A 25,724-nucleotide genomic window follows, 5' to 3' on the forward strand; every position below is an offset into this window, starting at 1 on the left:
ACCTGAAGCACCACTGTAGCTAATGGGGCCTCCCGCTGCTGCCGTGCTGCCGGAGCACGATTTCTGTTCTCATCCTGAAGCAAAGTTCTTAACCCGAGGTACTATTTCTGGGTTAGAGGAGTTTGTACCCTGAAGCGTTATGTAACCTGAAGCGTATGTAACCCGAGGTACCACTATATTATATACTCTCCTAATTTTAGTGCCCAAATATTTTCATAATATACATGTTCATGGCCAGTGGGCTACAATCTCTGGCCGACTCCGTGCTCTTTATAGAATTTGTTAAACAAACCATGGTTTAGTGTTACGTGTGTCTGAGGCTGTACCACTTCAGAGCTTCACATCACTGAATGCACATAGAACATCTCCAAAAACTAGATGTCAGGCACAACACGAGTCTGGTAAATTTTGTATGGAGTTGTATTCAGTCATGTCAGCTTACACCTGCACTAGGCAGTGTGGTATAGACTAGGGGCTCAAGAGTAGGGAATCTGTGTCCCCTCCAGATATTGTTGGCCAGCCACTTCCAGCAGCCCCACTAGCATAGGCAGTAGTCAGAGTTATTGTCCAGCAACATCTGGAGGGCAACATGGTCCATACCCTCCAACATTTCTCTGATGAAAATAGAGACATCCCATTCCATAATGATAATTTTACTATTTATATCCCACACATCTTACTGGGTTGCCCCAGACACTCTGGGCAGCTTCCAGCATATATAAAAACATAATAAAGCATTAAACATTTTTTTAAAAATCCCTATAAAAGATTGCCTTCCAGAAAACCATGGCTAAAAAAGCCACCTCTATTGGTCTGTCTCCCCCCCAACTGTATTACCTGGGCTATGAAGGCGCCCAAAAGGTTTTAAAGCAAAGATTATGGGACAATGCACACAGTGACTTGCGATCTCGGTCACATGCAGTCTGTAGTCCGCTGGCAGCAGGAGTTCAATATGGGTATGTCTTTGAGTTAACATCTTACATCAAAAACCTAACAGTACCTAACTATCGAAGGCTTTTCACCAAAGCCAGACTGAATGTCTTCCCCTCTGCAGTGCTGGATGGTAGGTTGAGAGGAATTCCCTACCAGGACAGACTTTGCTTGTGTGCTCAAGACATCGATTCCATAGATCATATTTTGTTACATTGTGCGAAGTATGAGCAGGCCAGGGCTGAACTGATACTACCCTTGCTGGTGCCTTTCCCAGGAAAGTCAGAGGCTCACTATGTCAGGTTCCTACTGGAAGACCGGACAAAAGCTAGAACGTTGGCAGTGGCAAAGTTTTTATCGGTGGTTGCAAGAACAAACGAGCCCTATATTCCAAACAAAGTCCTTGATTAACCTGGAGGTAGACTGTATGAACTCTGTATTAATTTGTAATGTTTTGTTGGGTCTCTGGACCGTAATAAAGATTGATGATGATGATGATTGATGATTGCCTTCAAATGGCTTGGGATTTGGCAGAATATCTGCATACCCTCCAAAATATCTACAGTGAAAATAGGGACATCCAAAGGAAAATTCCAGGATCAAATCAGAAACCGGGACGGCTTTTCTAAATCAGGGATGTCCCTGGAAAATAGGAACTTTTGAAGAATATATTCCATCAATTGTAAAGACAATTTTGACTTTACATTTTATGCTCAGGCTATGGCTAGCTAATCTATTATATGACTTTTCTCCCCAAAGGCAGGATAAACATTTCTCCAAAGTATTTCATTTCACTTCACAACAAAGCCCCTTGGGGCCTTTAAGGTGGAATGTGTTAATATTATGGGATTGCAAACGGAAACATTGGTACTAAAGATAGGTGGTTTGTTTTGAAGTAGTTGGCTTCTGTTCTACTTAATAACGTTTCGGGGGGGGGGGGAATGGATAAAAGCACATTACCTCAGGGGAAGTGTTTTGTATACATGAGGGTCTGTTTCTCATTTCCATCAAGCCTGCTGAGAGAAAACACTGCCGTGTCCGCAATCCCGGAGGTGTGGTTCCTGCTGAGTCACCAAAGAGCCTGAATATGCTTAGTCAAACCAGTAGAATCTGCTACTTAAGGAGCTCAACCAGCTTGGCAAAACAATTTCACCTCATGCATCATTTTGAAATAGAAGAAGCACCACCTTTTTCCCTATTGTCAACAAGACAAAGTCAAGGCTGGTTTACAATCAATCATGTTCTATTGTGGTCTCCAGCATACGGACCAGATATTCTTCTCCCATAGCTGTCAACATTTTCCTTTTTTAAAGTGAAATTCCGAATAGGATTCCTCGCAAGAAAAGGGAAAAGTTGACAGCTATGCCTTCTCCACTTCCACCAGGGATCAATAGAAGAGATCTGCAACCAATCTACTTCGTGTGGCAAGAACCCCAACATGGAGTGAATTAATACATTACGTGAAAGAAGGAATGTGTAGGCTTTTCCTAAGTCACTTGCGATTGTGAACAACCGCATTAAAAGTCAAATAAGAATTTGCCCGAAAGAAATAGAATAAATCCCAATTTGAGGCACAACAAAACCTGTTCGTCTTGCTTGTGAAGGTAGTGGATCTGTAGCTCATTGGTAGTGCTGTATGAATGGCATCAAGAATACAGTTGTACCTCAGGTTACATATGCTTCAGGTTACATACGTTTCAGGTTACAGACTCTGGGTTTCCTCTCAGCCCTCTGGGTATTATTATTGCTATTGCTATTGTTATGGTTATACATTTATTAAGCATCCTTCACCAACAGTTCCAGGTAAGGTTACAACAATCTAAAATTCAACATTAAAACAAATCAGAGTCATGGGAATAGAGTGGAACCCCAAAACACATCTCAGAGGTCAAAGGCCAGGGTCAAGAGGTGTGTCTTCAGCATACAACAAAAGCTGTACAATGGAGGTGCGAGCCACACCTCTGTGGGGAAGGAAATTCCACAACCTAAGGCAGACATAGGCACACTGGGCCCTCCAGTTGTTTTGGGACTACAACTCCCATCATCCCTGACCACTGTTCCTGTTAGCTAGGGATGATGGGAGTTGTAGTCCCAAAAAACGTATGGAGGGCTGAGTTTGCCTATGCCTAACCTAGGGGCTACCACAGAGAATGGTCTCTCACTGGCCTCTACTCCCCCCCCCCCCAAATTCTGCGGGTGGTGGAACTACCAGGCTGCCCCCACTTCACTGATCTTAATACTTGAGAGGGTCTGTATGGAAGGAGACATTCTTTCAGATATTTGGGGTCTAAGTCATGTAGGTCACTGATGTGAGCACCTTGAACTAAAGACTCTTTATGGACTAATACGTTGTAAGATAGAAATGTTATGTGACGGCTAATGTTACCTCTTGCAATAAATGGTTAGGAAACTTGAAGATGAGGTACACGTTGCTAAAGTCTGTATATTCTGTGGTTTCTATGTGCAGTGTGTGTGTGTGTAAATCTACATATCAAACAACACCCTTCTCTAGGAGGCCTAACTTGATTAAGCAAACAACTGCAAAATAACTTCAAGTCTATTTCACCTTGAAGAACCAGAGGAAGTACTTCCTCAAACGTGAGTCAGTTTTTTAAAATAGGATGCAGCCTGCTAGGAATTTATCTCCTCCACACCTACATAATAGAGCATTCAGAGTTCAGTCATACCTGCTATTAATAACACATCACCACTGGATTTACTGATACACTCCTGCAGCCATTATACCAATGTAAACCAGTGATGCAAACATGCTGCATTTGATAGACCATCGATACTGTTTCCTTTCTTCAAGCAGATCAAGTTGATCGGGTGACAGCAAAAACTGCAAGGTTTTTAGCAGGGGCAATTAGAATAAGCTCCATTTTTTTGATTATTGATGTAAACCTCCAAAATGTATTTTGTATCGTTAAGTTTCTACCTCTATCTTCAGTACATTTTATTTTATTGCTGTGGCCAGTGGCTGAGGCAAATAAAGATTCTTCTGATCTGATCTAAGTAGGGTGAACATTTGGAGTGTGTATGTGGATTTAAACACACACACACACACACACACACACACACACTCTTAACACTTATGCAGAAATGTGATGGAATGGTCCGAAGGAAGGGCCCACATGGAATGGAAATAGGAGGAAACTAAACTGGTCTGTTCATCCCAATAGCGTTTGTTACACCGAAAAAGGAATGAGAGCCAGGGCCACACAAGACAGTATGTTGAACACACAAAAGCATTTGAGGCATTTTTAAAATTTACTTTGAGAACAACAGCCTTTGGAGAGCAAGGTGGTAGGAAGGAGAATTAGGATAAGGGCTACAGTATGTGGAGGTGTTTCCCAGTAGTGATGTACGGAAGTGAGAGCTGGACCATAAAGAAGGCTGATCGCCGAAGAATTGATGCTTTTGAATTATGGTGCTGGAGGAGACTCTCGAGAGTCCCATGGACTGCAATGAGATCAAACCTATCCATTCTGAAGGAAATCAGCCCTGAGTGCTCACTGGAAGGACAGATCGTGAAGCTGAGGCTCCAATACTTTGGCCACTTCATGAGAAGAGAAGACTCCCTGGAAAAGACCCTGATGCTGGGAAAGATGGAGGGCACAAGGAGAAGGGGACGACAGAGGACAAGATGGTTGGACAGTGTTCTCGAAGCTACCAGAATGAGTTTGACCAAACTGCGAGAGGCAGTGGAAGTCAGAAGTGCCTGGCGTGCTCTGGTCCATGGGGTCACGAAGAGTCGGACACGACTAAACGACTAAACAACAACAACAAATGTGGAGGTGGGTGTAATTGTATTGGAGCTGTCCAAGTGAATAGCAGATGAGTTGTGGTGTTGGGGATCACAGCGCAGGAGCAATGTTCCTTCTCCACCTGCCAATCTGCTCTGTCTGGACAGAATGACACACCCTCTCTGCAAGAAGCTGATTTGGCTACCATTTGCCACATTATGAAAATTAGTGGTTTTCTAGAGAACAGAATAAATTACAGGTGGAGAAGAAAACAAAACCCTACAATGGTTCAGAAATCACTCTATAGGTTGTGTACTAAATTATATCTCAAATGGAAAGTTCTTCAGAACCCTGTCAGTCACTCACACTTAGTGGGCAGCAGCCATGGTCAGTTATGAGCCGCCATTTTAAATGTGCCACAGTTCCCAAAAGCAACACGTTGGCAGCATTGTGAGACATGGTGGCTCACAGATCCAGTTGCCTGGTAGATGTTGTCATTAGGCCTTCAGCAGCATTGGATTTGAAAAGCAGTTTTTTTTTATTCACTGGAAGTAATTGGAGTCAATGATTGCTGGAAGGGTAGGAAAGGAAAAACAGGAAGTGGGTTAGAGAAGGTTTGAAATGTGTTTTTATATATGTTCAGTGTAGATTACATTAATTTCCTAACAGTTCAGCATATAAAAGTAGCAGACCCTCCAAGTGTCCCTATTTTCCAGGGTCAGTTGTGGATTTACAGAAGCCACCCTGGTTTTCATTTGATCCTGCAATGTCCTGCTTTTCCTTAGGATATCCCTATTTTCACTGGAGAAATGTTGGAGGGTATGAAGTAGGGAATGAACAAAATGAAGAGATCAGTCTTCCTTTCTACTTTATGTTAGCTAAAATACAAGCAGCAGCACAAACAAGATATTTGACTGTGACGTGTTGCAGCTGTGAGTCAGAAGATGGAAACTGCAACCTTAACAAGATCAGCACTATCTATGTCAGTCCCTTGCTCCTTTTTGTCGTTTCTCAGCAGGACAGTTGGGAAAGAAAAACACTAAACCTCACATTTCAGTCACAGGATTGATTGTTGCACAAGTCATACTTGCTATTCTTCACATTCTTTCAGACTGTAAGCTTCTTGAGAACAGGCACCTGGCTTTTACAAATAAAACCCCTCCACAATGCCCCACATTCATGGTATGGTGCAAATATAGGCCTAATAAATATTACATTCTCAGGGAAGGACTTATGACAGTCCTAAAGAGAGGTTTAAATGACACACACATTGATTCTACTTAAGTTGCACATTGGCTACAATAAGACTACAGTAAATGTTACATGTAAAACATATTCCAGGTAACATCTAAACATATTTCCCTAATGCTAAGATCCTCAAAGGATGCGGGTGGCGTTGTGGTCTAAACAACTGAGCCTCTTGGGCTTGCCGATCAGAAGGTCAGCGGTTCGAATCTCTGTGACGGGGTGAGCTCCCGTTGTTCGGTCCCAGCTCCTGCCAACCCAGCAGGTCGAAAGCACACCAGTGCAAGTAGATAAATAGGTACCGCTCCGGCGGGAAGGTAAGTGGTGTTTCCGTGCACTGCTCTGGTTTCGGAAGCGGCTTAGTCATGCTGGCCACATGACCCGGAAAAACTGCCTGCAGACAAACGCCAGCTCCCTCGGCCAGTAAAGCAAGATGAGCGCCACAACCCCAGAGTTGTTTGCGACTGGACTTAACTGTCAGGGGTCCTTTACCTTTACCTTTAAAATCCTCAAAAAGAGAAGGAAGTTGAAACAAGGATTTTCTTTCCATTTTTTGAGGGGAGGGGTATTTGCTTATATCACCAACGTAACACCCTCAGTGAAGTAAGTTTGATTGTCCTAAGCTCATCATTTATTTATTTATTGCCCAATATATAATTTTTTCCTCATTCACAAAATGAGAAAGCTAAACTATGAATACAATAAAGGGTCATTCATCTATCATCTGTTTTTCTGGAGTGGTCTTTAAACTGAACTTTATTAAAAAAAAATTAAGAGAAATCCTGAGCCATTTTGTACATCACACTTCTGGTCGCTTTACTCATTTTTAAAATGCCACTTTGAAAAACTGTGGCTGGAAAATTATCTTTAAAATGATATAGAACAGGAGTACTGTTATGTACTGAAGTTCTCACCCTGGGCCAGCAGGGGGATACTGTAGATAGTTATGCAAATGAAGGATCGAAAAGTGACGTTCAGTGATTGGATAGTTTGTATGCAAATGAAGGATCGAAAAGTGACGTTCAGTGATTGGATAGTTTTAGAAAATGGCAACAGTTACATTGTTCTGGAGCTCTATATAAGCAGGCTGACTGAGCTCCTCAGTTAGTTCTGTTCCAGCTTTCAATAAAGAGCTGCTTTGGAAGAATCGCTGTGTCGTCTGATATGTTCGCCCACAACTTAACACTGGCGACGAGGATGGGATCGATGGACATCAGAGCACAGCCAGATGCGGCCATCCTATGAACTGAGCTGAATCACTGAGCGAAATCACTGGACAGAACCAATTCAGAGCTGACTGTTCTGGCTAGAGCACTGTGTTCCATCCATCGCCCTTCACGCCGGCATCGGAATCATGGCTTCACTTGTGCATCTACCGCCGATTGCGCCAGCCTCTGAATCATGGGACTCCTACCTCGCTCGGTTCGACTGCTATCTCCAAGCCAACGAGCTGACAGCAGCATCAAAGGAACGGAAGCGGGGCCTATTCCTCAGCCTCTGTGGGCCTGAGGTGTTTGAGATGGCCCGAGCATTGGTTGCGCCTGAAGCAGTCCAGGCAACACCATGGGACACGATCCAAGAGAAGCTCCGCAACCACTACGCGCCAAAGCCGTCCAAGATTGCTGCCCGCCATGCGTTCTACCACCGGAACCAGGCAGAGGGGGAGTCAATCAACAACTACACCACCGCCCTGCGACAGGCTGCAATGCACTGTGAGTTCCGAGACTTAGACGATGCCCTGATGGATCGAATCGTCTGCGGGGTCCGGGACATCCATCTGCAACGGCGTCTCCTCGCCAAGCCAGACCTCACGCTACAGAAAGCCATTGAGGAGGCTGTGGCCTCAGAAGCTGCTGAACGCTCTGCCCAGGAGATCCGCAAGTCCAGCAGCCCGCGTCTTGCTAGGAAGCCAGTTCCAGTGCATCACGAAGAGGCCAGCAGTGATGAGGCATCCTCCAGAACTTAACAAGTACCAACTTGAATAAAATTCTTGGGGGGCCCAGGTAGGGCCCCACCCCACATAATCAATCACAATACAGCACCCTCATTTGAATAGCAATGCTCATCAACTCGGGGGGCAGCCCCCTCAAATATTTTATTGAGGGAACCGAAGGGATCTCAGCCCCTAGGAGTTGGCTCCTATGACATAGAATATGCAAATTAAAAACGGTTCTGTAGGTTTGCCATTTTCATGGAACTACCTATTATTTTAAAGGTAGTTCTCACTAACAAATAGGAAGCCATTAAAAATGATTGCTACCGCAACAATGGTCTTTTGATTGAAAATGGTACTTCTTGGAAGGCATTACAAGGTCCTCATGATGAAATCTGTCATAGTTTGATTTGCACATTCCTTTGCTGTGTGGCTTGTTTTGTGCGGCTGCGTGCAGTTGAACTTTTCTCAGTTCAAAGGTTAAAAAACAATTATAGCTAAGCTATGTGGAAATGTCACTGAGTTTAACAGGACTTAAATCTCAGAAAACACCTTACCTGTGTAGGCACAGGCCTGGAATAAACTGGAACGCTGATTCAAATAGGTATAAGGCGGCTTCCTTCCCTTGAAGACAGGAGAGGAACATTGATCTACCTATAGAGATACTTATATATTATATATAATAAACAAACAGGTCCTCAAAAGGGCCACATTGAGGACCTTTGAAAATCTAACTTTTCATACTCTGCCAAAATATAGACCCTGCAAAGGAGCCAGACCACCTGGCTACCAGACCTCTGTCAAAACAAGTATATTCTGCCAGAGGAAGATTTGTTTTAAGTGCCGAATAAGATATGCCTTAAGGCATATTTTCATTATAAGCAGTGGGTTTTATAAAATCAAGTAATTGCAAAATATCTTATTCCTAGAAGCAGCACTGCCATCCCACTGTGGATTTGTAGGGTGCAAGTAAGTATTAAAATGAACACAGAAAAAAGAAATCTCGCTGCATTGAAAAATCATCTGACACATCGTTTATGCATATGTGGTGGGAATGCGAGAAAGTGAAGGGCTTCTGGGGAAAAATATATGATGAAGTAAGGAAAATGCTACAATATAGCTTTGTTAAGAAACCAGAGACCTTTCTACTAGGGATAACCAGAAGGGAAATTAAAAGGAAGGATTTCAAACTTTTCCAATATGCAATAACTGCCGCGAGGACGCTGATAGCTCAAAGGTGGAAACAAGAACAAGTACCGACTCTGGACGAATGGAGAAATAAACTAATTGATTATGCGGAACTAGACAAACTAACGGGGAAAATTAGACTTCAAAGAGACCATAAGTTTTTGGAGGATTGGGGAAAATTTAGAGAGTATTTGAAAACTATATGTGAGGAGAATACAACTCTAGTGTGTTTTAAAGAGGCTTTGTGAAAAGTGAGGAATATCGCAAAAATGTAAATAAGGATATAAAGAAATTACTTAAAGGTGATACTATATATTAAGAAATGTGTAAATAGGAGAATTATTATGGATGACTGTCAGAGGAGTGGAGGGAGGTTCAACAAACTAAAATACGTGATGTGGAAAATGGAAAGATGGAAGTTTTTATAGAAAATGTAATAAAAAATATTTGCAAAAAAAAAAAGAAAAATCATCTGACTTTTAGAAGACATTTGAAAGCAGCCTGCATAGGGAAATTTTCAATGCTTGATGTTTTACTGTGTTTGATCTTTTAATTTGTTGGAAGCCACCCAGAATGGCTGGGGCATCGCAGTCAAATGAGCAGCATGTAAATAATAATAATAATAATAATAATAATAATAATAATAATAATAGAAACCGTGAGATTCCTGTCCAAAGATCCCTGGAAATTGAAACCGAGATCCCATACTGATAGGAACTACTGCTGAAAAAAGGAAGCTTAATCACAAATTACGTTTTATGCACTCATGAATGCAGCACATACCATCTGCAGAAAGTAATCCTGGATTCTGCTGTCTGGTGATGGTGATTCACTCTGCATACGTAAGCAAAGCCACACCCTTCACTATCACTGCTGTTTCCAACTATGCAGAATAAGCACTTTTGGAGGAAATTAACACAGACCTTGGCCAGAAATCATTGTATTTACACAAGAAGTCATTTCCTCTTCACACACTTAAAAAAAAAAAAAGGATGATTCAGCAGAGGAAACTCTTCAAAAACATGTTTGCATATGTTTTCACCTTTGTGTCTTCCAGAGTCCTCCTCTAGTGTGCACAAGCTGTTTGTTCCCTTTCTGCTTGACTTACTTGCAATATCCGAATCACTACCAGGAGCAAATTACAGCCTTTATCCTAAATGTTCTAGGGATGGCTCACAAATCACGGCAGACTTTGGAAGAAAGGTGGAACATAAATGTAATGGTGGCTACCAGGCTGGCATGCCTGCAGGTTAAAAAAGCAGGGCATGCCTAAAGGATAGCCTACAGCAACCTCTTAATATAAAAACTGCAGGGAGTAATATAGTCCTGCAGAGTTCACAGCTGCTGCTAAAAAGTCAAATTGTTGGAACCAACAGCTAGCAATGCTCAGTTTGCTGTTTTACATGAATGCAGCTAGGAAATGAGGAATGATGAAAAAGTTGCAACAGGCAACCATTTATTTGTAAAAAAAACTTTAAAATTTTACTACAACAAAGATTAAGGAAAAACAGTATTAATATATATACATACATTGTATATGTATATACACATAATGTATCTTGTACAATTAAAATTACATGCTTTTCAGAACAGAAGAGTCTTGATCCCTCATACCAACTTTTCTTACCACAAGAAATTCTTGCTTTCCTTAATTAAAATAAAAATAAAAATCAAACTTTCAAGTATAAGAAATAAGCACACTAGTATCTGAAAGTGAAAAAAAACATTTGCTTTGCACAAATGATCACTGTTAAGTACAGAGTAAATCTGTTTAGCTAACACTTGTATATGTGCCTTGGTGAACTTTACAACTGTGTAAAATCTTTACCTGAGATATGTGGAAAGAATGGAAGGTGCAAGTTCATGGGGTTTCAATTTTTCCATTCCACTTCAACGGAAATAAAAACTGATAATGTCTTAATGTTTGTACTCGCACGGTATTCAACATGAGAGCTCTTCAGCAGAACAATTTTCATGTTACCAAGTATCTTAAACTCCAGAAAAACACAGAGGCAAGCACCACTTGTAGCAACCAGCATGCAGAGACAGGGAAATAGAGGTAGCATTGTCTTATAGCTTCAACAGGATCACTTGATTTTAGCCACATTATCTTCTGCAAAAGGCACTCACTTTTTCATTTCTAAGTCTGGTGTTAAAATTGAAATATACTAGCATTGTTTTACTATAAATGGTTTTTTCGTTTTTAAGTTAAACAAGCACGATAAAAAAGGAGAGGACTTAGGAAACGAGGTTTGTATCACTACGTATGCTTCTTCTGTTTGGAAAAATGACTTTAAAAACCTCTAGGTACCGAAAAGCTAGAGTCCTCCCAGTTAAAACGCCAGTATTTAAGCAGCACGATGTATAATCAGAAACGAACTGTGAAATACCCAGAAATACACCAGCCTTTTATAACTAAAATAAGAGCAAGAGGTCACAGTAAAAAAATAAGATGATTGGTCACTTAAAAAGTGGTGCTGGGAGGCAGCGGCAACCCATGAATGTAGAAACTTATAAATACATACAAAACTGTCGTACTTAATCCTTTGTCGCTATCTGCTATTCGAAAAGTGTGTGCTTTCTCGTGTTTGCTTTTACCGAGAGACAACTGAGCTAATTGAATTATAAGATGTCCCGCTGTTACAGCTTGAAGCATAGGCTTCCTGGCCATTCACATCTAAACTGACTCTAAACACAGAGGATGCTTTCATTAAAAAGTCAGCTGCATCTCTGCGCCCCAGTTCCCTCAGTTTAGACATTAGGGTGCCCACAGTACTTTCAGGGCTATTTCCCCATTCCTGAAGAAGAGCATAGGATGGGCTCGGGACAAAGTCATTCTGACTCCCGTTGTTTGTATTGTATTTCGCAACCAGATCAGGAAGACCCAAGTTCATAGCAAGAAGGCACCAGTCCTTGCCCATGGGATCAGGGGGATCCAGAAGTCGACTCAGTTTCCTTCGTGTAAGCAGATTCAGATCAGACACGTGGATATCCATCCCCAAACTCCCCTGTGAATAGACATCTAGACACCCAAAGCACAGTATACTGCTAAAGCTTTCTTTGTAGCCACCCATGGTATTAGTCAATGAGGTCTCCTTTTGACTTTGTGCGCGGAAAAAATCTCTCGGGTGGTAGATCATTATTGGCTCATGGTGTTCCCTCAGCTGCTGAGGACTGAGATAGTGTTTGACTGTCAGGAGTCCTGGTAATGTTGTGGCCATCAGGTTATCAATCGTACTGCACACAGAGTCCAGGAACAAGCAGCATTTTATCTTCTCAGTTTCCAGGCCTCTAACTTGAACCTCAATACCCTGACCATTGTTCACAAGGAGGACAAGGAGCTCAGCTCCACGGTTCACAATCTTTGACCCATTGATCCACAAGCGTATGTCTGCATCTCCCTCTGTGCTCTGTTGATGGATCCATCTACAAAGGTTCACCTGAACTTTGTGGAATATCCCACAAGGCAGTGGGGTGAGGTGTTCCACAGGAACAATTCTAACACCACCATAAATCATAACTTCATCCTCCTCGTCAGCCCAAGACCTATGGAGGCTATCAGTCTTGATTAAAGCAGGAATGTCAATCATTGTTCCACTGCTGAGATCCCTGGCACAGATGTCCATAGCGTCCAAGATTTGTATGAGTTCTTCTATATCGCTATCTGGGACCAGGCGCTGGATGTCCTCTATGGTGTAACGGCCTCTGTAGTGATGGAGGGCCTTGGGGTTCTCCACGGACAGGAGTCTTCCAAGCACATTTGAGCACAGCCAGCGAGGATCCAGCAAAACAACATCTTGGACTGTCTCGCTTTGCATGATATTGATCTGTTGAACAGAAGAAAAGCCACAAGTCAAATCCAAATACGAGAGAAAGGAATAATTTTGGAGACATCGCAGCTTTAACTGTAAGAGGACTACAGGTTCTCATATGGTCCATTATCTACATCCAATGAAAAATCTGAATTTGAGAAAGGGAGGAGAGCTTCTCCTTGGGCTGAGTTCTCTGGCATACAGCACTTAAAGGACAGTGCAGACCACAAGTTATGGCTGGGTATCAAGCTGAGCCAAAATTCATTCACCTCTTTTGATGGCCAAGCTGCAAAGAATGCAGAGTTACCTACAGAATTAAAATTGGATTAATGCAGTTTACTTACTTCTCCTATACTGTGTAGTTGCTGGGCAATGTGCCTCAGCTCATCTTCGCTTGCTAATGGGTTAAGCTGATCTTGCACATCATACACAAATTGCTGCAGTGACATGAGCTGGTTGGGTCCATTCACTTTTCTCCATGAAGGTAGCGTGGAGACGATTTTTTCGCACAAGTGTGTCATGGGTGGACATGTCTATGGAAAACACCAGATTGGACATTAGCTCTAATTCGAGAAGGTAAACTGTTATCTTTTTGCTGAAAAAAAATATGCCATCAATCACTCATATCCTAGCAGGAACAGACCCAGTGCGGTGGAACAGAGCCACAGAGCTTCTGAGACTGCTTAGCCAGATGGGTCTGTGGCAGGGCAGGGGTGATGCTACACAGACACAACAGCAGAGCCAATCTGCTGCCGCCACTGGTGCATCTGCACAGTCTCTACCTGGCCAGGTAAGCTGAAGTACTGTGTGAGGGCTGGCTCCATGGCTCTGCCACACCTCACTGGATGCTGAAGAATAGAGCATTGATTCTATTTGGCCATGCATGCTCCTCTATTGGTAATGATGCTAGAAGTGGAAGTTATTTCCACAACTGATGCAGCCCTAGCAGTACTGGCTTGCATGCTCATTCTGCTGAATGTGAAGGCTGTGCTATTCTGTCATTCCCATTTCAAGACGATGCATTCTGTAAAGGAATACAAGAATGAAAGAAGCTATCAAATCACAGATTATGCTAAGTACTTAGTCATAGTCACTCCTGCTCCAGGCATCATGTAAACTGTATTTTCTTAAAAAAACAACAACGAACAAACCCCAAAGCAAACTGCGACAGCATAACTGTAACACTCATCCTTTTTATATTTGTAATGTGAAAGTATGTCACAGTACATTTTCCTCAGTTTTTGACAAGACAGTTAACAAGCCTTTTCTTTTATATTACAAACGTTTCATAAAGACAGCACAACGTGTTAGTATGGCTTGCATTAAATCTGTACTGGCATAAGCAGACAGGCTCTTGAAGTCTTTTTAATGGAAAAACTGTGCAGCACCACGAACTTTCTGGAACAAAAGAAACCCCGTTTCTTGGCACCATTTGCACAAGTTAACAGAATGAACTTCAAGTGCATGCATATACTGCAGAAAAAGAGCAGTGAAATAATCACTAGTTTAGCTGAGTGGTTCTGGCAAAGAAGGACCAGCTTTTCACCACAACATTGCAATCTATGAAAGACGTGAAAGCAGGAATCAACACACACTGCTTAAAAGGGGTTGCATTCTTCAGAATCCTGCCTCTGGAGAAAACTCATACTGAAACAAGCTGTATAGCTGATGCCTGTTTGACAGCCAGGAAGAAGAAGAGGAGTTTGGATTTGATATCTCGCTTTATCACTACCTGAAGGAGTCTCAAAGCGGCTAACATTCTCCTTCCCTTCCTCCTGCATAACAAAAGCATTGTTAAATACCGTATTTTTCGCTCTATAACACGCACCAGACCATAACACGCACGTAGTTTTTAGAGGAGGAAAACAAGAAAAAAAATATTCTAAATGAAACAGTGGGTGTATGATTTTTGTGGTTCATGCTGTGGCCACAGACATGTGATCTGACAGTGAGTTTGGAGTAGCCCAATGCAAAAATCCTGAGGATCCATGTGGATCCATGCTTTGTAACCACGTTTTTGCACCATTGCAGCCCCAGGCAACAGTGGGTGCGTGATTTTTTTGGTACAGACTGTAGCCATGGACATGTAATGTGATCTGATGGTGAATTTGGGGTGACCCAGTGCAAAAATCCTGAGGATCCATGTGGATCCGTGCTTTGTCACCACGTTTTAAATGGGGAGGGAAGGAAAGCAAAAGCCCCCCCCCCAAGCCAGACAGGATATACGAAGTATGATTTCTTTTTTATTTACGGTATTTCTTTTTTGGCCACCTCTGTCACTGCAACCTTTGCTCTGTGCTTGCACACTTTTGGGCAATAGGGCATGTAACACACTTTTTTTCATCTGCCAAGATGTAGAAAATCAATTTTAATGTCCCTATATAAAATGCCTAGTGAAGCAGAAGGGTATTACATCAGCCACTGTATTAAGGCTAAACGTTTGAAGAACAGCTCTCTATTGGGGGGGGAGACTAAATTCCATTTTCAATCAATTGTTATTGTGGCAGCAATTATCAGTGTATAGCGCACAATGAGGAAAAGAACTTTAAAAAATATATATAAAAAACATTCTCACGTTATACTTCAAAGAAGAGTATTAGGCTTTTAATGAAGGGGAGAGGAGAGATGCTGTAATCCTCCTGGCTCAGGAGATTCTGATTTACCAGCCGCGTGTAGAAAGTATAGATTAAGATATTTGATATACAGCATATAAATCCAGAGATTTCCATGTCTCACTCTGCAATCCAGCCTGCTGTTACTTACGAGCAGGGAAGCAGGGTTTCTCTTCCAAACAAGCATACTGTCTCCCTCCAGCAGTACATTGCTTGGAGAAGCTGTAATTTGGAGGGGGCCTGGGGGCAGGGCTCCCTGCTTTTGGAAAAGAAATGAGAAACCTACCATTGTAAAGCAAAAGTCCCCCCCCCCACCCAAGCCAGCCCTCTCTCTCTCTCTCTCTCCCACCTGCATGCTTTTGCTTTTCGGCTGCCTGCGAGTCCCTAGAGCACGGAGAGGAGGAAGTGGTGGGCTGGAGCCTGCACGCAGTGTGACTAGGAAAGAATTAGAAGGAAGGACTCGATCCTTTCCTTAACCCTCTGCTTGCCAGGAGGGCAGGGGATTCCCTGCTCTTTGTTGAGTTTGAGCAAACGCAGCAACAGAAGCGGGTGGGCAGTAAGACCCTGAGGCAGAATGCAGGAAAGCTTCCGCCTTCCCCCTTCCCTCCGCCCGCCCGCCCGATCTTTTTTTTGCTTGATTTTTGCCTATTTTGCCCCTGCGCTCCGGCGAGTCAGCTCCAGGGTCCACACATTCGCTCAATAACACGCACAGACATTTCCCCTTACTTTTTAGGAGAAAAAATCTGCGTGTTATAGAGCGAAATTTACGGTACTTATTCTGGGAGTGAGAAACATTTTATACACCAAAAAAATCTGGTGGCAAACCCAGCAGTAGGAGAGTGTAAGAATTATGCAGCAGAGGAGAGATAATTGATCTACACAGAAAAGTATGCTTCTGTATGTATACTATGGTGTTTTTTTTTCAAAAAAACCCACACACAATTGGATGCCAGACAAATTAATCCCTTTTTCAAATTTGTTGAAAGTGAAAGTGGCTGAGTAAATGATGTGCAAAATTGAACCGAAGCAGTGAGAGCACCACTATGGTATACTGTATAAAATATTGGACTAGGACCAGTGCTCAAACAACCACTCAGCCATAAAGCTCAGTAGGTGGGCAACTCATGTGATATGAGAATAAAGTGGAATAGCTCATTTATTCCACCATGAGTTCCTTGGAGGAACGGCAAAGTATAAATGAAGAAAACAAAGATGACTCTCACTGAAAGGTTCAGAATGGTTTGGTCACATGGAATTCAAGAGGCCCAAAGCTTTCCAGAAGAACTAGTTCAACACTGCAGACACATGTTTAAAAACTTGCTATACTTCAATAAAATATTTATTAGGCTGTTTCTGCAGAATGAGACAAGTATATTTTCTATCTAAATTTACTTGCCCCTTTTTTTAACAAGGCGTAAGAAAGAGCTGAAAGAATTTATGGGCTCATGATCTATTTAATACTTCTTACCACCAGAGGGCACTCAGACCAATGAATCTAATTTATCCCATACAGACCTTGTTTGTACTTGATTCATATTTCTAACTCTCTTCCTTTCTTCCCATATTTATAACCACAAGGCAGCTTCATAACTCAAGGTGCACTCAAAATGGAAACACTCTCATGAGGCTTGGGCCAATGGATGCAATAAGAAGATGTGACTTACAGAAATAATTTGACTACGTAATTCTTGGAGGTGGTTGCGGAGAATCTTCATATCTTTAGAACCAGATGCCCCAGCATCCAAAATAAATAACCTGTCTAAAATGTGAAGGTCATTTCCAAACCTGAAAGGAAAAGAATAAAGAACCTGTTTATCATTTTACAGTACTGCATCCATCCTTTTCATTCTTATTCCATGTATTAATTGAAGCAGTTTGAGGAAGCAAGTTCTACTAGTATCACATATCTAGTAAAAAAACCAACCTTGTAACTTGATCCTATTTCTATATACTCAGATCCTTCCAAATTTAGTGGTGCTTATCCCACAGTAAGTGTGCATATCTTTGTGGTACACAGTGCCCTGGTTTAGTTGAAAATACGTTGAGCATGAGCGAAGGAAATTGAAACCTTCCCACTTTCTATTTTGAATTAACTGTGGTTTCCCATTATGCCCGGACTAAGAAAGCTGTGGGTTATGCTAACTGTGCTCACTTCAAACATGATCTGAAAACCATGGCTTAATGCTGCTTTGCTTGACTCAAGAGTTCAAACAAAATAGAAAATGGACGTGTGTTCAAAGTGGAAAGCAAGCAGATGCTTCTACGTGGAAGTAGGGAATGCCTGAGCTCAAGTTTGCTGTGCCACATTTTCATAATGGAAATCCATTGTTTTAGACATTAATTTTTTTTTTTTTACTGATTTTATATCTACTGATTTTTGTATTTTTTACTTTTGCTACAATAACTGCTTTTGTTTCTGATGTTTTTGATCTGTTTTATATTTGCTTTATGGTTCTCTTTAGTTAAAGATCAAAAAGGAAATCTATTGTTTCCTTTCTGCATCTGAACCAGTCCAATGAAAGGTGTAGATTTTCTTTATTTGTATGCAAGTACAGCCTTTTCTTTTTAAAAAAAGTTTATCTCAAGGTCCTAACATGCACACAAGTTTTAAAATATACTAATTTCTTAGAAAAGCAATCGTTCCTTTTAAAAATAATACAGTTCTTACCTGTTCCTGATTTCTTTCAGAAGAGATGTATCTTTGTCATACTGGAACTCTCCTCCAGCAGAACGCGGAAGATTGACAATGTCGGCATGAGTAGCCACCAGTGCAACATGTAGTGGGTTTTTTAGCTTTCCTCCAAATGCTTCAGGAGGAAAAAAAAAACACAAGGAAGACTTTGAGAGGAAAAGCTTTCTCTTCTAATGGCATGGTTCAAATGTAACATTTTATGGTATGTTAAACTGTTATAATTAGTTGACCATTTTAACTTGGACCAGCAGCTTAACCACGGTTTATTAACCATGAACAAACCATACCTGTAAGCCATGGTTTGTTATTGGTCTATAAACTTTGGCTTAGCGTGATATCTGAACCTGGCGCTCAAGTCAGGGATTGATTAAATGTTTCCCCAAACTTAAGAGGCTGACTGTGGCTAGTGTGATTACATTCATAGCACAAAAAACAGACGTTCGTCATTCCAAAGCAAAATTGATGGTCCATGTCATAAAACAGAGACATATTACAAATCACAATAAATCTTTGTAAACCATCTATTTTGTTTCTAACAAAATACCGGTATATATTTGGAGAAGGGCCAATGCTTTTTTTCAGCTATAGCTACTTTTTAAAAAGATCATCCACTGACCGCACTAGTCTACAATACTATGGTTGAGATTATTATAGGCAGGAAACAAACGATCTAAAAAACATTCATACAGTGGTATGAATGCAAATTTACAGTACTTACACAAACAAAGAATTCTCACATAAGTGAGAGTTAAGAAGGAAAGCCTGGGAGATACCATGAAAAAGAATGAGAGAGAAAGAGATACAAATGGGATATGAATGAGGTAACAGAACTGAACACAAATTTGTACAGCCTGATTGCTTATACATCATCTTGATAAGATGAAAGTATTTTGCCAAATTTCGGAAAATACTGAATTTAACTTTATTGCTATTACCTGTATTGTGGCACATACTCTAGAGGCAATACCACAAAAATCCGAATGAGCAAGGGCCATCATATGCTAAACACATACATTCTTCAAATGCAGAATACAGATAAGCATACTTCAGACTTCCATGGAACATAAGCATGCCCAATACAATCCTTGGTTTCTGTTTTGTGCTCTTTGTAAATTCTATGCAAATCTAAAGGTAAAGGTAAAGGGACCCCTGACCATTAGGTCTAGTCGTGTCCGACTCCGGGGTTGCGGCACTCATCTCGCTTTATTGGCCAAGGGAGCCGGCGTACAGCTTCCAGGTCATGTGGCCAGCATGACTGAGCTGCTTCTGGCAAACCAGAGCAGCGCACGGAAACGCCGTTTACCTTCCCGCCGGAGCGGTACCTATTTATCTACTTGCACTTTGATGTGCTTTCGAACTGCTAGGTTGGCAGGAGCAGGGACCGAGCAATGGGAGCTCACCCTGTCACGGGGATTCGGACCACCGACCTTCTGATTGGCAAGTCCTAAGCTCTGCGGTTTAACCCACAGCGCCACCCACGTCCCACGTGCAAATCTAGAACACCCCAAATCCCTATATTGGTTCCAGCGCAAATATGATCTGTATTCATTCTAATGTGTAGCAGATCATGTGCTTTGCATGCAGAAGGTCCTATGTTCAATTCAAGTAGGACTGGGAGAGAGCGCTGTCTCAAACTCCAGAGAGCCATTGGTAGCCAATGAAGACCAGGGGTGTTGTTAGATGACAACTCCCACCAGCTCTGACCATTGGCCATGCTTGCTGGGCTGTTCAGCAACATCTGGCAGGCCAAAGGTTCTCTACCTCGATGTAGACAATGCTGACCTAGATGGACCAATTAACTGGTTCATCTTATATTCTTATATTCATAACAAGCACTATGGTCTTTGTTAAACCGTCAGTCCCATGATCGTTTAATTAATGGCTTTGTTGAACACATATCAGAAACTTTGCTGTTGACGAAGTGAAGACAGACATCATGACTTTGTTCTTCCAAAAAACTTCCACAGTAGGTGAAGAGTAATTTACCATAATGAAGCTAGATTTATGATGTTAGCTAAACCTATATATTTAATATTTCTCCAAAATATGGAGCAATTAAGTTCGTTGGTATACTCAGCTTTAAAGCAACATGCCCAGTTAAAATATTTGACCAGTGATCTCATTTAAGAAGTATATTGAACAGCAAAGAATTCTAAAAAGGTTAATTTGTATGAAGGCAGTAGAGTAAAAAGAAGGATGGAATGGTTCAACATAGCTCTACAAAACCATGAAGAAATACTGCTTTCTCTCTCCCATGTTGAAGGGCTGGCAGAGATCAAGTACTTGTGGCATACCTATGGATTCTTCAACTGGAACAAGAGATTTTAGGAAACTAAGCCAAAAGGTCACTTGGTTCAACTGTATTTCATAGGGCTCTTCAAGACTAAAAAGTACAACGTGAACTGAGGTGGGATCATTTGCAGCAAAATAGTCATAGCAGCAGAAATACACAGGATTCCCAGAGAATTCCCACACACTGAAATCACCAACTCCTGCAACAAGCAAATATATATTATCAAGACATTAAGTAGAACAAGCTTTACAAACATGTTTATTGTTGTTGTTGAAGTATACATAGCAATTATTATTATTGTTATTATTATTACTAGCTATTATATTCAGAGACAGAGGCTGCAATCCTGATCACAGCTACATTCACTGATTTCAAAGAACCAAGCCATGCATACTGGGTGCAAGACTGCAGTCAAAATTAGACAGGTTTATCCACTGAAGAAATTCAAGTCTTTTTTTTTTACCACACTGGGTCTTACACTAGAAGACAAACTTTTCTCCATAACTTTTCTGTAAAAACTATAGAAAACATGGCACAATACATCTACCACTAAAGCTGTAGTTTGTCCAGAAGTACACGTTAAGACCAGTGCAAGAGAGTTAATTGCTAAAATATTAAATGAGTAATTTTACTGGTTTTGTCTTGTTTGACAGAATCTGAAGCATACTATTACACAGGCATATTATTGTGCTATATAAAGTGTCAAAACTGGAGGTTTTCTTTTTTAAAAAAATCAGAAAAGGCCATTTTGTTTCACAAGACAGTAGAATAATAATGTGTAATTGTAAACTCAGAGAGAGATTAGAATAGTCATAGTTCATTACTAACTGCCATTTTATGCAATACTTTATCATGCAATTTTTATTTTTTTAAATTTTCTGAAGCTGAGAGAAGCATATGTTTATTCCCTGTCCTCCAGAGAGTAATAGGCATTTTTACAAACTTTAATTAATAGGATTTATAAATAAATGCATCTCAGGAAGGTGGGAACACTAGAAAAATCCCTCAGCATTTTAAAAGGAATTATAATTTCAGATATTAGTAATTCAGAAATGTTATCTTTATTAATCTGGAGGATTTGAGCAAATACTTTGGCTAGTGTAATAATCTCAATCTGCATATATAAACAGGATGTCAGGCTACAGCTGGTAGTGACAGTATGCTCATTCCGGGCTGGAATTTAAGCCCCGATGCATACTATCTATATGAATTCCTTCAAAAATTGTGACATTTTCCTAAGCTCATAATTTCTATGACAAACCCCTGGCACTTTGGACAAATACTGTGTCCTACGATGGTGGAGATGCAATCTATTCCTCCTTCTCGTGGAATATTTGGCTGCTGTTTTTTGAAGCTTTGAAGAATAACGAGTAAACATCTGAAATATCTACCCATTAGTACACCTGCAGGTTGGAATTCTTTCTTTGGGTACAGGTTGGCTGAATGAGAGCTTCTTAAACAGCAGTCTAGACCTGGCCCTGAGTAAGCGCCTCACAGTGTTTGTTCATCAGTGGCAGAGTGAATTCCTCAGACTAGAGATAGAATGCTCCCATCATGTCTGTTCAACCCTGCGTTGAATACCCTGGAGAAGACTGTCCCTCGTATAAGGGTTTCTTTGCAGGCTGTAAAAGGGCCTATATCTCCTCAGACAGAGAATGGCTCTCTCCAGCTTGTATTCCTCATAGAGATGCTTGTACAGAGCACACAGCAAGTTAAATCACACTTCTGGGATTCCATCAATAAATGCAGCTCTTGCTGAAAATGTAATACCACCACTGGCTTTGGCCAATATCTCTTGGCTCTCAGAGGATTAGTGCTGGATTGAGATACTACGCTGACACTGAAGAAACTTTAAAATGGTAATGTTTTTTGAGATATTGTGTTGACATAGCAAATGTTACACCTTATCGCAAGCTATTATTGTGCTGGTAGAGAGTCTGAAATTAGGGATAAAGGTAAAGGGACCCCTGACCATTAGGTCCAGCTGTGACCGACTCTGGGGTTGTGGCGCTCATCTCGCTTTATTGGCCGAGGGAGCCGGCGTTTGTCCGCAGACAGCTTCTGGGTCATGTGGCCAGCAGGACTAGGCTGCTTCTGAGAACCAGAGCAGCGCACGGAAACGCCGTTTACCTTCCTGCCGGAGCAGTACCTATTTATCTACTTGCATTTTGACGTGCTTTCGAACTGCTAAGTTGGCAGGAGCAGGGACCGAGCAACAGGAGCTCACCCCGTCGCGGGGATTTGAACCGCCGACCTTCTGATCGGCGAGTCCTAGGCTCTGTGGTTTAACCCACAGCGCCACCCGCGTCCCTGAAATTAGGGATAAAGCACTGGTATGCTTAAAGTGTGCCCTCTCTTAGAGAGGTTTCAAGGGTGGAAACTATAGGGGAGACTTATGTCTGTAGAATGCTCTGCCCAATGATGATCACCTGTTTTCACTGCCAGGTTAACACTTTCTCATTCCTAGGACACTTGATGGAACATGATCCAGCTGTGCTCTGGGTTACTGATGTTTGTTTGTTGGTTTTCTGTGGCGGCTGGCACTGTTCTATGTATTTTATTAATTTTTCATGGGCGTTTCAAACAATTTTGAATTTTTTCAACCCAGTGTAAGCCACCTAGAGCTTGCTCTGTGTTCGGCAACTAACAAAATAAACCAATAAATAATTTAAGTGGATTTTAGACTGAAGCGTTTTTGCACAAAGGACCCAATTAGTTACATTGAAAGAAGAGGATTTAAGTTCATGTTTTACCATTCAAATATGCATTCTGAACGTCAATGGCCTTGGTTGACTGGTCATCTGCTGAGCAGTGGGAATGGTGAGAGGGTGAAACAAAGACTTCCAACATCCCTTTGGTAAGGCCTGGCTCAAACATCATGCTCCGGCTTCTCACACTAACATTCTCACAGCCAGGATACAGATTTGTAATACTTACTGAAACTGGATCGCAGGAAGAAAAGGAGAAGGGCAAAAGAAGATTACAAACCTTGAATTTTTAAAAACAGCATTATTACAAAACCATGTGGACAGACCATTGTGGTAGTTTGAACAGAGCAAGTTCAAGCGTTGGTGGCAAAAATAAGGCGCTGGTGCTATCAGCAGCTGCCTGGAATATTCTCTTTTCAGATATACAAGTATACAACAATCAATCACAACCAAAGCCCTCCTATCTAGAGGTGAATCAGCAGTTCAGAACAGCCCCTTGGTGACAAAGGAGGTCATTCCCAGTTCACAGCTGGGTAGATTACATATGATTGGAGACCTTCTTTTTTGAGGGGGTAGAGGCATTGGTACTTTACTTGTGAGGGCAATATTTTATCCCTCTCCAATTATCACTGCAGAGATCAATGATTTCAACATGTATGTTATTATCTAAATATTAGGGAGACTACTCCTTACTAGCAAAGCTGTATCTTTTCCAAGTGGAAGCATGAAGGAGCAGAGCCATTTAATTATCCATAACTTTTTCAGGATTAACAGAAACCATGCAAATTTAGTAAATATGTATAATTAGTACTTTTGGTATTGAACTAGCCTCCTCTAGTGGTTGAAATAATTAAGGCACCCCTGACATTTCTGAAGGTGCAAGTCAGCTTTGATCAACTTGGTGCCCTGTTTTTAGACTACGACTCAAATCAGCCCCAGCCAGAACGGCCCTGGAGGGCACCCAGTTGAGGAAAGCTGAAATAAATATAAATACATATTTTAATATGAAAAACAGTTTTATCTTAACTGCACCTTTAATGCCACACTGTAAAGCATTCTCATCCATCTGAACAGTGGTGCATCCACTCTTCTTAGAAACCAAGTACTATGCTAGTGTACTACTGAAATATAAAATGTCAAGAGCCAAAAATGATTGGTGCAGACCATCTCCACTCCCCAAGCAAAGCTCTGCCATTTTGTGGGCCTTTCCTTCTAAAAAACCCCAAACATTTCTTTTCAAGAGTTTAACACCTGCCATCTTTAAAGCTGGCATGCACCGTACTTTTCCGTATTTTTCCACCTATAAGACGCCCCCATGTACAGTGGACGCTTGGGTTGCGAACGTGATCCGTGCGGGATACACGTTCGCAACCTGCATCTGTGCACACGCGGGTAGTGATTCAGTGCATCTGTGCATGTGCAAAGTGCAATTTAGCACTTCTGCGCATGTGCGACTGCCAAAACTCGGAAGTAACCCATTCTGGTACTTCCAGGTTTTGGTAGTCCGCAACCTGAAAAAATGCAACCTGAAGTGTCCTACGTGACGTATGACTGTATAATTTTTGGGGACTCAATTTTAAGAAAATGAGGGGAGCTGGCCCAAAATTGTTGAGCTTCTCCCTCTATGCAGGAAACACTCCCTAGATCTTTCCCCACATGCAGCAGCATCAGGGGAAGTTGCGTGCCCGCCAACCAGCTGCCTGGCGGGTGCGCTGCTTCTCCCCCCCCCCCGTGCCACTATCCGTGTATAGGACAACCCCTGTTTTTGACAGGATTTTTGAGTCAAAAAAACTCGTCTAATACACACAAAAATACGGTATCTAGCAAGCCCCACCTTCCTGCAGGAAGGCTACTCTTCTGCCTTCTGCAGCTTTGCATGAAAAGCGATCACTGCATTACTGTAACTAGATTAGGCCCAGCACGAACACCACAAATTAAAACAGTTGCTGTAAACTAGTATGTTTACAGAAGAGTAGCCTTCCTGCAGGAAGGCGGGGCTTGCTAGATACCGTATTTTTGTGTGTATTAGACGAGTTTTTTTGACCCAATGCACTGAGGTAAAAAACAATGACTATTAAGAGCGACAACATAAAAAGCCTTAAATGGTACCTGATGGCTTATTAGATAAAGGTGAAGGGGGAAACCGGACAGAGTTTGTAGAGGAAAGCCTTGGTCTGCGCCTTCTGAAAAAGCTCCTCAGGAGCCCACACTTCAGAGACTCCACAAGAGTAGTTTTCCCAGATGCTGAGTGTCCAAAAAGCTTAAGTTTTATTCTCGGCTGCAGATTATGAGTAGCTCTAAGATGCTGGATGAAAAGTGCTCTGTGTGTATCCTATAAGGCGAAAGCAAAGAATAAAACAAACACGTAGTTGTGAAGAGAAACGCCAAACATCAAAATGCTTCTACTTCTTTAAACATCCCATATTTTCCAGAGTAAAGCAGTTGAGCAGGAATTAGTATTCTGATTCAAGTAGCAGAAATATAACGAATGACGGGAGGGATAGGGGAGACAAAGCCCCGTGGCACAAGGGGAAGCCTTTGTGCTAATGGGACAACTTTGCTGGA

The 25,724-nt window shown here is 41.7% G+C and overlaps 1 protein-coding gene across 4 annotated transcripts in view; it reads right to left on the bottom strand.

Annotated features, from left to right (window-relative positions):
- Positions 1–10,470: 10,470 nt before the first annotated feature.
- Positions 10,471–25,724, bottom strand: part of DAPK1 (death associated protein kinase 1) — an 81,083-nt gene continuing 65,829 nt past the window's right edge. For all 4 annotated transcript variants that reach the window (XM_080972285.1, XM_080972284.1, XM_080972286.1 and 1 more), the window contains 7 exons: positions 25,269–25,491; positions 23,205–23,393; positions 20,453–20,650; positions 18,135–18,273; positions 17,131–17,251; positions 13,199–13,387; positions 10,471–12,869 (listed from right to left, as the gene is read on the bottom strand). In XM_080972285.1, the coding sequence (XP_080828411.1) occupies positions 11,637–12,869; positions 13,199–13,387; positions 17,131–17,251; positions 18,135–18,273; positions 20,453–20,650; positions 23,205–23,393; positions 25,269–25,491 (2,292 nt within the window). In that variant the 3' untranslated portion in view covers positions 10,471–11,636. The remainder of the gene's footprint in view (positions 12,870–13,198; positions 13,388–17,130; positions 17,252–18,134; positions 18,274–20,452; positions 20,651–23,204; positions 23,394–25,268; positions 25,492–25,724) is intronic.

The sequence above is a fragment of the Podarcis pityusensis genome (genome assembly GCF_964106645.2).
Source record: "Podarcis pityusensis genome assembly, chromosome: 11".
In the NCBI taxonomy this organism is placed as follows: Eukaryota; Metazoa; Chordata; class Lepidosauria; order Squamata; family Lacertidae; genus Podarcis; species Podarcis pityusensis.